General features: G+C 34.4%; 1 protein-coding gene across 8 annotated transcripts in view; it reads right to left on the reverse strand.

Annotated features, from left to right (window-relative positions):
* Nucleotides 1-12,793, reverse strand: part of LOC136853998 (choline-phosphate cytidylyltransferase A-like) — a 345,853-nt gene that overhangs the window by 35,922 nt on the left and 297,138 nt on the right. For all 8 annotated transcript variants that reach the window (XM_067129998.1, XM_067129978.1, XM_067129959.1 and 5 more), the window contains 3 exons: nucleotides 5,927-6,078; nucleotides 5,509-5,730; nucleotides 1,620-1,885 (listed from right to left, as the gene is read on the reverse strand). In XM_067129998.1, the coding sequence (XP_066986099.1) occupies nucleotides 1,620-1,885; nucleotides 5,509-5,730; nucleotides 5,927-6,078 (640 nt within the window). The remainder of the gene's footprint in view (nucleotides 1-1,619; nucleotides 1,886-5,508; nucleotides 5,731-5,926; nucleotides 6,079-12,793) is intronic.

Consider the following 12,793-nt stretch of genomic DNA (forward strand, 5'->3'; position numbering starts at 1 on the left):
GCTTAAACACTGTTCAAAAGCCAGATGGCGGAATCAGCCTTGATTAAACAAAGAAATACAACGAACCTTTAAAGAGGCGCTTGGGATTCATATGTTATAGATAAAATCTCCCTCCAACCAGCAATTAAGAAGGGAAATTAAAGTTACTGTGATTTCATTTAAAAGTTAGCTTAATACATTACCCTTAAAAAACAAATAAATGGTTGATGTAAAAATATAGGAGTGTGAAGATTACATATACTATTTCTCCTTCTCCCCTTTCCGACCAATCTATTTTTAGAAGTCTTCTCAACCTCGTTTTCAAGAACTACTTTATTCTAGTATGTCTCTTTCTCTTTGTTCTGAAGTGATTTTTCATGAGCAGTGTTTTTTATTTGGATTAAAACAACTCTTAGTTGTCTCTATGTTTTAGACTGTAATATTTGCCACACTAGCACATTTACAGTTCGTAGACAGTATAGGTAAAATTAGATCAATTTAAAATTTTCCATTGTACAGGTAAAGACATACAGAGAAATAGTAATAGGTTGTAAAATATGTGTGAGTGCTAACTCACATTCTAAGAGAGAGAGAGAGAGAGAGAGAGAGAGAGAGAGAGAGAGAGAGAGAGAGAGAGAGAGAGAGAGAGAGAGAGAGAGAGAGAATTGTTGTCCTTACATTAAGAAAGTGAAATTATTTATGAATTATTACAGAGAGAGAGAGAGAGAGAGAGAGAGAGAGAGAAGAGAGAGAGAGAGAGAGAGAGAGAGAGATCCACTTAGGAATCCATTGACCCACTATCTGCAACACTCCCCCATCCTGTCACATAATTTATGAATTATTACAGAGAGAGAGAGAGAGAGAGAGAGAGAGAGAGAGAGAGAGAGAGAGAGAGAGAAATATTACTTAGGAATCCATTGACCCACTATCTGCAACACTCCCCCATCCTGTCACATAATTTATGAATTATTACAGAGAGAGAGAGAGAGCGATTACTTAGGAATCCATTGACCCACTATCTGCAACACTCCCCCATCCTGTCACATAATTTAGACATATTTAACAGCTTTGCCCTCAAGCAAGTTCACAAAAGATCAGGAAATGATATTCGTTTGTTTAAAATATGTATAACGTGTATAGTATAAATTTTGTAATTACAGTTACATTATTATTATTAATTATATATTACTCTTATCTAATCTTACTAATGTTTGAAAATTAGTACTTATTATTAGATCATTTATCATACAAAACTAATATATGTATATATAAAAATTCTCTCATCTCAGTAAGAGAGAGAGAGAGAGAGAGAGAGAGAGAGAGAGAGAGAGAGAGAGAGAGAGAGAGAGAGAGAGAGAGAGAGAGAGAGAGAGAGAATTATTATATTTATTATTTAATGTTATTTAATTTACACATAGAAGCTTGAAAACTTATAAATTACATAAAAAATTAAACAAACACTTTTGCAGGGTTTCTCATGATTCGCAAATGTTCATGTATCTGTGAAAAACTTGAGTATGACAATTAATTAGGTTCCAATGAAAAGTTTGTGTCTGTGAATTCACGCAAATCAAATCGCTCAATTACATTACCTACATGCCTAAAACTTACGTATTAAATAATATGCTGAAGGCTCTTACCTGTTACAGTCTTCAGAGGACTGACTAATAGCCTTAGGTGAAGATGGAGGGGATAGGGCACTTAGAACTGAATCCTTTTTTTCTGTCAAATACTGCGTAAGTCTACCATCACGGCCAAACAGCATTAGGAAAGTATCAATAAACTCTCTGCTTTTCTCCTCCCATTTGGCAATGAGGTCTGTGCGTTTTCCCTCCATGTCCTCAATCATCTCCTTCCCTTTCTTCTTAAGGTCATCAATTTTGTTCTGAAGTCTGTACTTCTTCTCCTGTCAATTGTAAGCCCATTATAAACCAAGTGCCAGGGGAGATCTCTAATTATACTCTAACATACTACGATTATCTCAACAGAGTAATACATGAACAGCATTTAAGAATTTTTAATTAGAAAAAATATGAAGTGCTGAACCATATGTACAGTAAAATGCCAAAATATCATACAACAGCAAATATTTTCAAACTAGCATCATACAAAAATCCCTTGTTTTTCATAGTTTTTATTCAGAATTTCACCAATCTAGTCTTCTGTGTTTAATCATTCATTTTAATATACTTGCCTGAATTGATACAACTGGCCATACATATCTATTTAGTCTACAATGTTGCTTTCTAGAAATAAATTTTGTCCTATGATTATTATAATTTGGAAAAATATGCCAAGGCTTTTTCTATACAGTTTCAGATGGTTCTAGGTCAATAATACTGTTTTACACTAATCCTCATGTTTCTGTAACACATTTTTCAAGTAATCCCTCCTCCTCTTTAATATGAGGTGGTACTACGATCATTCCTCCTCTTAAATATGAGGTAGTATTACCATTCCAAGATCATAAATGAGGAAGACAAGTTTAGTTACTGAACATACATACCAATGATCTCTCTGGAAGTTGTTAAAAACATCTAAGCTGACTTCAGCATTCTACAAGACTTGCATAACACTGGATGTTAACCTTCCAATCTGTCCCCCCAGTAGGAAGTACCACCCACAATGCATAGTGCACAACACAATGTAGAAGGTTCTAAAGGTTCTTTCTATCATCCTCACTGTTCACAACTGCGTTGTTTTCTACCTTGTACTTCCTCTTCCCTTACTTCAGTTTTTTAGTTTGTCATCTACCTGGGGGGTCCTTCTTCTTCAACTCTTAGTTTTAATCTTCACTTTATAACAAAACGAGTTTGAAAATGATACTCACAGGTTTCAAAGTATCGAACACTGATGATAAAAAAAACATTTTGGTTTCCAAAAAAGATGGTACTGGGTGAGTTTGTGAACAAGATGTCTCAAACAAGTCTCTACATACCCTGTTAACCCTTTAACGCTGACTGGACGTATTTTACGTCAACAAAAGTTGTCTGTCGGGTGCCAAGTGGACGTAAAATATGTTGACTACAAAAAGTTTTTTTAAATATTCGCGGAAAAATACTTATAGGCATTGTTTGCAAAAAATTTTAAATCACACGCCTTGAGGGATGCTGGGAGTTCACGGATCACACTGTTGTTTTGTTTACAAGTGTGACCCAGCTGCGCATGCACGAATTTCTTTCTTATCCCAAAAGAAAGCATCAGCTAACTCTGCTGAAAATCTCAGAAATTCTTTAGTCACTTTGTCGTAATTTTTGCACTGTTTTCTATTAGCCTTTACATAACGTTTTATATATGAAAATGTGCGCAATTTCATGTAGAATACAAAAAAATAACTCATGGTTGTAGCTTTCATCAATTTTGACATATTGTCATATAAATCACGATAAGTGCAAAAATTTCAACCTTCGGTCAACTTTGACTCGACCGAAATGATCGAAAAATGCAATTGTATGCTAAAACTCTTACATTCTAGTAATATTCAATCATTTACCTTCATTTTGCAACAAACGAGAAGTCTCTAGCACAATATTTCGATTTATTGTGAATTTTTGAAAAAACTTTTTCCTTACGTCCGCACTAACTCTGCTGAAAATCTCAGAAATTCTTTAGTCACTTTGTCGTAATTTTTGCACAGTTTTGTATTAGCCGTTACATAAAGTTTTATATATGAAAATGTGCACAATTTCATGTAGAATACAACAAAAAAATAACTCATAGTTGTAGCTTTTATCAATTTTGACATATTTTCATATAAATCATGTGCAAAAATTTCAACCTTCGGTCAACTTTGACTCGACCGAAATGGTCGAAAAATGCAATTGTAAGCTAAAACTTTTACATTCTAGTAATACTCAATCATTTACCTTCATTTTGCAACAAATGAGAAGTCTCTACTACAATATTTCGATTTATGGTGAATTTTAGAAAAAAAACCTTTTCCTTACGTCTGCTCTAACTCTGCTGAAAATCTTGTAAGAGCCTGACGCTGTCTATTCCAAACACGTGTGTTCGTCATCCATCGGAGTGGACAAGACAACAAGAGCATCTCGTTTTCTTTCTCTAAAGGAACGTGATTTCAACCATACAATACTTCCGTCTGTTTCTCCCTAACCATTGTTGTCTTGATGTATGTACAATCACCACTACTTGCATTGCCATGTAAGCATTCTAATCATGTACTCATAATGTTCCGACGAATCTTCTGTATCAAACTGTGTGTATGTTTCTGTTTGTGAAGACGCCAAACGTCTCGCCACTCCGATGGACGACGAACGCACGAACACACACGTGTTTGGAAGAGACGGCGTCAGGCTCTTACAATCTCAGAAATTCTTTAGTCACTTTGTCGTAATTTTTGCCCAGTTTTATATTAGCCGTTAAAAAAAGTTTTATATATGAAAATGTGCGCAATTTCATGTAGAATACAACAAAAAATAACTCATGGTTTAGCTTTTATCAATTTTGAAGTATTTTCTTATAAATCACAATGTGCCAAAATTTCAACCTTCGGTCAACTTTGACTCAACCGAAATGGTCGAAAAATGCAAATGTAAGCTAAAACTCTTACATTCTAGTAATATTTAATCATTTACCTTCATTTTGCAACAAACGAGAAGTCTCTAGCACAATATTTCGATTTATGGTGAATTTTTGAAAAAAAGCTTTTTCCTTACCTCCGCGCGCGCTAACTCTGCTGAAAATCTCAGAATTTTTTTAGTCACTTTGTCGTAATTTTCGCACAGTTTTATATCAACCGTTACATGAAGTTTTATACATGAAAATGTGCACAATTTCATGTAGAATACAACAAAAAATAACAAATGGTTGTAGCTTTTATCAGTTTTGAAATATTTTCATATAAATCACGATAAGTGGCGATATTTCAACCTTTGGTCAACTTTGACTCAACCGAAATGGTTGAAAAATGGAATTGTAAGCTAAAACTCTTATATTCTAGTAATATTCAATCATTTACCGTCATTTTGCAACAAACAGGAAGTCTCTAGCACAATATTTCGATTTATGGTCAATTTTTAAAAAAAAATTTTTTTTACGTCCGCACGTTACGAATTCATGCATCATTTTGTGATAATATTTTCTGTGTTGCTCTGATCGTTTTACAATTTGTTATATACTAAAATCATCACAATTTAGTGTACAATACGAAAAAAAAATAGCTCATTAGCTTTAACCGTTTTGCTCCTAGCACGATTTGTATACAATTATATATGAAATTTTTTTTTTGCGCTGTCATATATTCCAATATTTATATAGGATAATGATATTTTTTTCATTTCTGATGGTTGCATACTAAACTTCAGGCAATGAGAAAAAAGGAGCCAAAAATGAACTCTTAATCTTAAAAACTAAGCATGCTGTGATTTAAAAAAAAAACTTTCTTTCCGTTTTGGCGCTAACTCCCGAACGCCACCGGCATACGACAGACACTTTTGTAAATAGAGGCTCGGCGTTTAAGGGTTAAAAGCTAAATACACAATTATGAAAACATGTTACAGTAATACTTACACTAATATATGAAACATTGAGGTCCTTTGCACTATAGCCTCGCGCTAAATTTCTTCTGACATATACATCGTAATCTTTGACTATACGTGACACAACATCACTTGTTGAAACTCCTTCTGTTCTTTCCGTAACAACAAACATCCCACGGGCTTTAATGTGAGCATATACATCTGTTGCACTGCCCGTGGTATATGGAATATCGTCATGTGCTACAAAATCTATCTGGAAGTGGATAAATACTGCATTTCAGTTACTGTAACAAACTTCCATCAAAATAGTCCAGCATATTTAAAAATGCAGAGTATTTATGAATTTTTCCAAAAGAACAAACTGAATTTACAGATTAAATAGTGCAATATTAAATTTCTATTAATTATTGATAAGGAAATAAGGGTGCATCCAAACTTATAACACAAACCTTATGGTAGTCTAAAAAGTCATCCTCTAATGTCCAAGGTGCATCAGGAACCACTTCATCTACATAGCGACAATGCCGCACAGCTTCATACCGTTCATCCTCAGACATAACAGTGCGGCCCTTGCGACTATGAGTTAGGGCATCATTACATACTGAAAAATCAGTGTTAAAAATTAATATTCCTTTAAAAAAAACTATGTACATAGCAAAACCATGAACGCCCCCCCACTAACACTAAACTTAAAAATATCAAATTTAAAAGAAATTTATATTTTTCATAGATATACAAACAAAAGCCTTGTCTGTAGGAGCATTCCTCAGCGTGAACTAGAAATGTCATGTTCCTGGTCAGGAGAATGAACAAGGAATCAATGACTCCTTTTAGCCTCCTATCCCTGGCACAGGGATGTAAGGGTGATAGGGGCTTGAACATGAGCAACATGAGTGGACAAGAAAAATTTGGAGAACCATTTGCTACCCCCGCAGAAAGGAGAGCACAAGTCAGAACGGCAACTATCACCTGTGCCAATAATAAAATAATGTGATTCCATATGTTAGCTTTACACTCATTCCCTAGGTTAAAAGGGAGCACAAGGAGGGAGTAATACTTTAAGAGCCAAAGATAGGGTACTTAATTGTGAAACATACCAGCAGTGCCCTGCTCCAGCATGTACTTTGCCTGACTGCTACATAGCTGAGGAAGGAAATAAAGAGAGAAGGAAGAGAGAAGCCAACACAGTAATGGATTTTGTAAGTAAAATAATAGTTTCATTACCATTACCCTTATCTTAAATACAGCTGTAATAGCCTATCTAACTTTTGCAAATAGATACTATGAGTGTAACACCCGAGCTAGCCTAGGTCTATAGTTCACACATAACCTACACATTTCTATCTCATGTGTAGTAATACAATATGGTAACAACTGATAAGGAAGTTGCTGTACAAAAATACATTAATGGTCACAAAACCATGGTAGGCTGTGGGTATGGTGTCGGCTAGGTTACTGTATATGTATAGATTGTACTCTATATCCTAGTGTAGGCTAGGCTAATTTCAAGCTATTTTTTTTTTTTAAGAGACAATAGGGTTTTTGTAATGTAACCCCATCGTAACTGGGGAAATAACTGTAACCAGTTCTAAGACTTGTCCAACTTACTTGTGTGTCATTCCTTTTGATGTGACCAATTCCAAATTTTAACATTTAAACTTGATCTGTTTGTTTGTTACAATCAGATGTACAACTCCATACATTCTGCCATTCATGATTATCATGGGTTTTAGATATTGTACAGGCAGTTCCAGGTTATCGGCAGCCTCGGTTACCAGCGATCCGTTTTTAAGGTGGTTGTCTAGCGACGACGATAACCAGATTTTTGTCGCTGATAACCAGTTATCGGCGCAGATCGCCTCTTATCGGCGGCGCTGATCACCGGTTATCGGCGCTGCTAACCAGGGATCAGTGCTATTATTGCCGATTTTCAGTTAGCAGTGATTTTTGGTTGTCGTCATGCCGTTGGGAACGGAACCCCGGCGATAACCGGGAACTGCCTGTATATGACCACTAATATGAATATCTACTGTAAATGTTCTCTTTCATTGCAGTCAAAGTTTTAGAGGAAGAATATTCACTGGAGCAGGTACTCCATGGTGATGAAATTGCTGTTCTAGAAAAAAAAAAGGACACTAGATGAGATGAGTGAGCACAGTTCTGGGACAGTAAAAGACTAATGATGTTTTGTGCTAATCTTATCAGGTTAATGATCAAGGCAGCCCTGATTTATATAGCTGCCAATCTCCAAGCCTTATAAGGAGGGAAAGATGAATTCTAACTGACAACCTTTTGGATGTAAAACACGGCAGTATGAGCTACACAGGTATTTGCCTAGAGTGGTTCCATCAGTGCTTTGCCACTAACAGATTACATCTTAAGGTCTTATTGCTATTGAGAAATAGCCCTGGCCATCCAGAATCCTATGAGGACAACACTGAAAGGAACAAAGTCATCTACAGTACTTGGCTGTCAACACAACATCTCTAACCACACTTCAATCAGGGAGTTATAAGAAAGTTCAAGTCTCATTACACTCTGTGCTCTATGAAAGAATTGTTCAAGCTATGGAAAATGATCCCACTAATGAAAATGATATGGAGATGCTAAAAATGTATACATTAGCTGGGGCCATAAATATCATAAAAAAATCCTTGGCCAACTGCATCGAAGATTTCACTGGATTTACCACAGAGCCTACCAAAGGAATACAGCATGTTTGAGAAAGGTTTCAAGATATGGATCTTTGGAAATTTAAGATTTAATTGGTACCACCCAAACTGAGTTTAAATAAGTGACTTGGTGGAGCTATCCCAACCATAAGTTATACCTGATGTAGAAGATGCAAAACAAGACACAATAGCTGAAGAAAAGTTTATGTTAGATAAGAGTGTGGCTGCACTGGTCACCACTGACTATTTTTATGATATTGATGAGAGAAGGTAAATATGTCAAACATAAATCACTACGTATTTCCTCAAGATCAAACCCAGAATACCAGCCTCTCCTTCCACCTCTTCCTCCTGACATAACAGAAGCTCCAACCACCTACTCCTTATCTCTTCCTCATAAGAAAACTACTGATGACGAGGATGAAGATCTTAATGATGCTCCTCCACTTTTGTATATATGTCTTCATGTGTAAGTGCAATAACTGTACAAGAAGAATTGAATCAGTGTGTTTTGTGTTGCTTCATCATTTTCATCATCTTAATTCAATATTGCCAAAGAATTGTACAAATTGCTTTATGCTGAAAGTGGATACATATAAGTAAATCCTTAATAACAAATAACTGATATTTTCAAGGTAAAAGTTATGTTTTTGGAACTGATATCGTTTTATAAATTTAATAATTTACATGCAGTATAAAAAATAAATGACTGCAAACAGTAGAATGTACCATATTATGGTACAGTACAGATATATTTTCTCACTCTCTCTCTCTCCTACTTGTACAGTACACTAAAAAGGGTGTATTGTACTGTATGGTATTGTACTTAGTTGAATAAATGTTGGATATAAATGTCATCCAAATTTAAGTCCTTCGCATACTGATGACTTACGCAAATGTCAAAAGAAAAAAAAAAGATTGCAAAAACCAGCAAACAAGATGAGGATCATTTTCAGCAAATGTTCCTGATAATTTTTATACATATGTAACATGTATGTTTATTTGTTTTGTATAGTTTTAAATTTTCATTTTATAATCACATCATTCATCTTTGCCACTTATTTTATAGAAAATGTGATGTTAGTCATTCTTTTTTAATATTTTCCTTGCTATAATTACAACTTTTGCAGTGCAAAAACTACATAATCTATCTGGGTAATATACCTTTATCGCAAATACTTTTTTGGCAATTTTTTGGGGGGGAGGGGAAAGTGCAAAGTTTTCTTTATCTCAATATTTCTACTTATTCCACCTACACAAAGTTATTTAGGGGCTTTTTTTACGCTGTCGTATAGAGCAGTCATTCAGCTGGAAAATGAAACAAAATTGAGTAGTCTACCTTAAAAACTGTTGGAGCTACGTGCTTTTGAACAAAAAAAAAAAAAAAAAAAAAAAAAAAAAAAAGTGTAAGTTTTCAGCGCATATCGATTAAGTGGCTGACACTTTTCTTGTGGAAAAGTGTTGCTACTTGGTAAATTTTTTTATATTTTCCTACGATAAGTACAACTTTTTGCATTTCAATAACTAAGTAATTTATCTGGGTATACTGTATTATGGATCTACAATGATGACTTTATCGCAAATATTTTTGGAATAAATTATTTTGGGGGAAAGTGCACTATCTTCATGTACTCTACTGTAATTTCTACTCATTATTTCACCTATATAGTTATTTTGGCAGGGTTTAATGCCATTGTATAGAGCAATTGTTCACCTATGAAATGACACAAATTGAGCAGTCCACCTTGAAAACTGTCACAGATACATGTCTTTGAACAAAAAAAAAAAAAGGTATCAACATTTTTTGCGGGTATCACTTGAGAGACTGGCACTTTTCTTAAGGAAAACCAATGCTAATTTGTCATTCATTCTTAGTTTTCTGTAAAAGAAAACTATTGTGCCAGCTTTGTTTGTCCATCCACATTTTATTCTGTCCACACTTTTTTCTGTTTGCTCTTTCTGTCCACCCTCAGATCTTAAAAACTACTAAGGCTAGAGGGATGCAAATTGGTAGTTTGACCATCTACCCTCCAATCATCAAACAAACCAAATTTGAGCCATCTAGCCACAGTATTTATTTTACTTAAGGTTAAAGTTAGCCATAATCGTGCTTCTGGCAACGATATAGGCCACACCACCAATGGGCCATGGTTCAAGCTTCATGCGCCGAGACTCATATAGCATTATACCAAGAGCACTGAAAGATAGATCTATTTTCAGTGGCCTTGATTATAAGCTGTAGCATTTTCTACTTGTTTCATATTTTCCTTGCTATAATTACAAACTTTTGCATTACAATAACTAAGAGATTTACCTGGGTGTACATGGATAAAAAACACACTTTATTGCAATTAGTTTGGGGGGGAAAAGTGCAAAATTTTCTCATATCTTGTACTTTATACTCATTATTCCACCTACTGTACATAAAAGTAAAGGGATTTTTTATGCCATTGATAGAAAAATTATTCAGCTACAAAACGAAACGAAATTGCGCGGTCTACCTTAAAAACTGTCAGAGATACGCATCTGCAAACAGAGGTATAGGGAGTTTTCTGCACATATCGCATCGGTGATGGCACTTTTCTTGTGGAAAACACAACGCTACTTTATTAATTTTTTCATATTTTCCTTACTATAATTACAACTTTTTGTATTTCAATAACTAAATAACATATCTGGGTATATTATGGATCTACGACGACGACTTTATTACACATATTTTTCAGGGTAAATTATTTTTTGGAGGGAAGTGAAAAATTTTCAAGTATCATAATTTCTACTCATTATTTCAACCTAGCAAGGTTTTCAGCTATTCTAAAGAGCAATCATTCAGCTACAAAATGAAAGAAAATACAGCAGTCCACCTTGAAAACTGACAGAGCTATGCATCTTTGAACAAATAAAGGTATACAGTAAACCCCCCGTATTCGTAGTCTCACGATTCGCGGATTTCTCTATGGAACATATATACGCATTATTAACATATATACGCATTATTCGCTGAAAATTCGCCCATTCACGGTATTTTTCACTGAGAAATATTCACTAATTACTATATTTTCATCTCATTTTCATGACTAAATGCACTTTTTGTGATAAAACTTAAAATACTCAGGTAGTGCTCGAGTTACGATAATTCCCCTTACGGTAACTCGATTTTGCAATGGGGAAGCAATTAATACTGATATGACAATATTTAGAAAATATCTTTAAATATCGCGCGGGTGCAGGCAGCATCGTACAATCAGGCAGCGAGAGAGACCAAATTACAATAGACCAACTTCTTTTCCTCCATCTCTTTATCCCATCTTCTAGTTAAAAAAGTAAAAAGAGAATGATAAAAGTATTGTTAGTAACGTTATACTCTTGCGTAAATACGTACAGCCATAAACAGCTGATCGAGAAACTGTTTTGCTTCACCGAATCGGATAACAATAGCTGTTTTGCTTGTATTTCAACCATCGTACGATAATACACAATTACTGTAGGTTATAGTACAAATGACATTAAGTAGAATAGGACTGATATATTTTTACATTATACCCTTATTCGGTATGGATAAAAGATCGGCAAGGAAATATACTGCTAAATTTAAACTGCAAGCTGTAGCTGAAGCTGAGAAAACAATGTTCAAGCTGCGAATGACTATAAATTATCATGCATTGGCAACTTGGATAAAACTCAACTGTAATTAAAATTGGATAGGAAGTATTTTAATCAAAACTATTGGGCATGAAAGAACACAATACTGCTATTTTTACGCCGATAAACGATAAATACGTAAAGCACGTATTATGATGAAATCAAGTGAAAATAGTGAACGGAGTCTTGATTTTTTTTTACACAAAACAAACCGCCCCAAAACTGCCAAGGTCATCTATTAACGAAAAAATAACTAAATTAATTTCACAACGAGACATATTTAAGTTATATTTCAATTAAAAACACTTCGTACAACAAAAAATAACCTTGCCCCATATAAATAAAGTATTTTAGAGATTCATTTACGCTAACTAGAAGCAAGAAAAGCACTCTGAACCGAGCTAAATAAAGTGGTACTGGTTGAATACGGCGGAATAAACACCGCGTAAACGATTTTCAAACAAAAACATTGATCGCAATTTATAATACAAAAGCAATGTAAGAATATATGCAACATTATTGGATACAGTGAATTAAGGCATAACATTTTAAAAGACCCATGGAAAAGATGCATATTCATTATCTCGATATTTGTATAATACGATATGTGAATACAGAGTACAGTATAACGTAGGCTACGCTACCGTATATGTGTACAATATACCATAGTGTAGGCTAATCTAATTCTTGTTTGTTATTCAATTTCTCTTTGTATTAAATTATCATAAGTCACTCTGCATGAACCTCCAGAATTAGCTGATATTAATAATTACTATACTGTGTATGTATAGAGTATACTGTACTTTATAATATAATGTAGGCTAGGCTACCATATATGTATACATGGTAGTGAATACTCTAGTGTAGGCTAGGCTATATTCGAGATAGGTTTTTTCCAACAAACAATGGGTTTTTTTGGAACCTAACCACTTACTAAGTAGAATAATAGCTGTATAAGCATTTTTAGTATTTTTTTTTTGTGTGTGTTTGAACTATCAATAT

This window comes from Macrobrachium rosenbergii, chromosome 3 (assembly GCF_040412425.1).
Source record: "Macrobrachium rosenbergii isolate ZJJX-2024 chromosome 3, ASM4041242v1, whole genome shotgun sequence".
NCBI lineage: Eukaryota > Metazoa > Arthropoda > Malacostraca > Decapoda > Palaemonidae > Macrobrachium > Macrobrachium rosenbergii.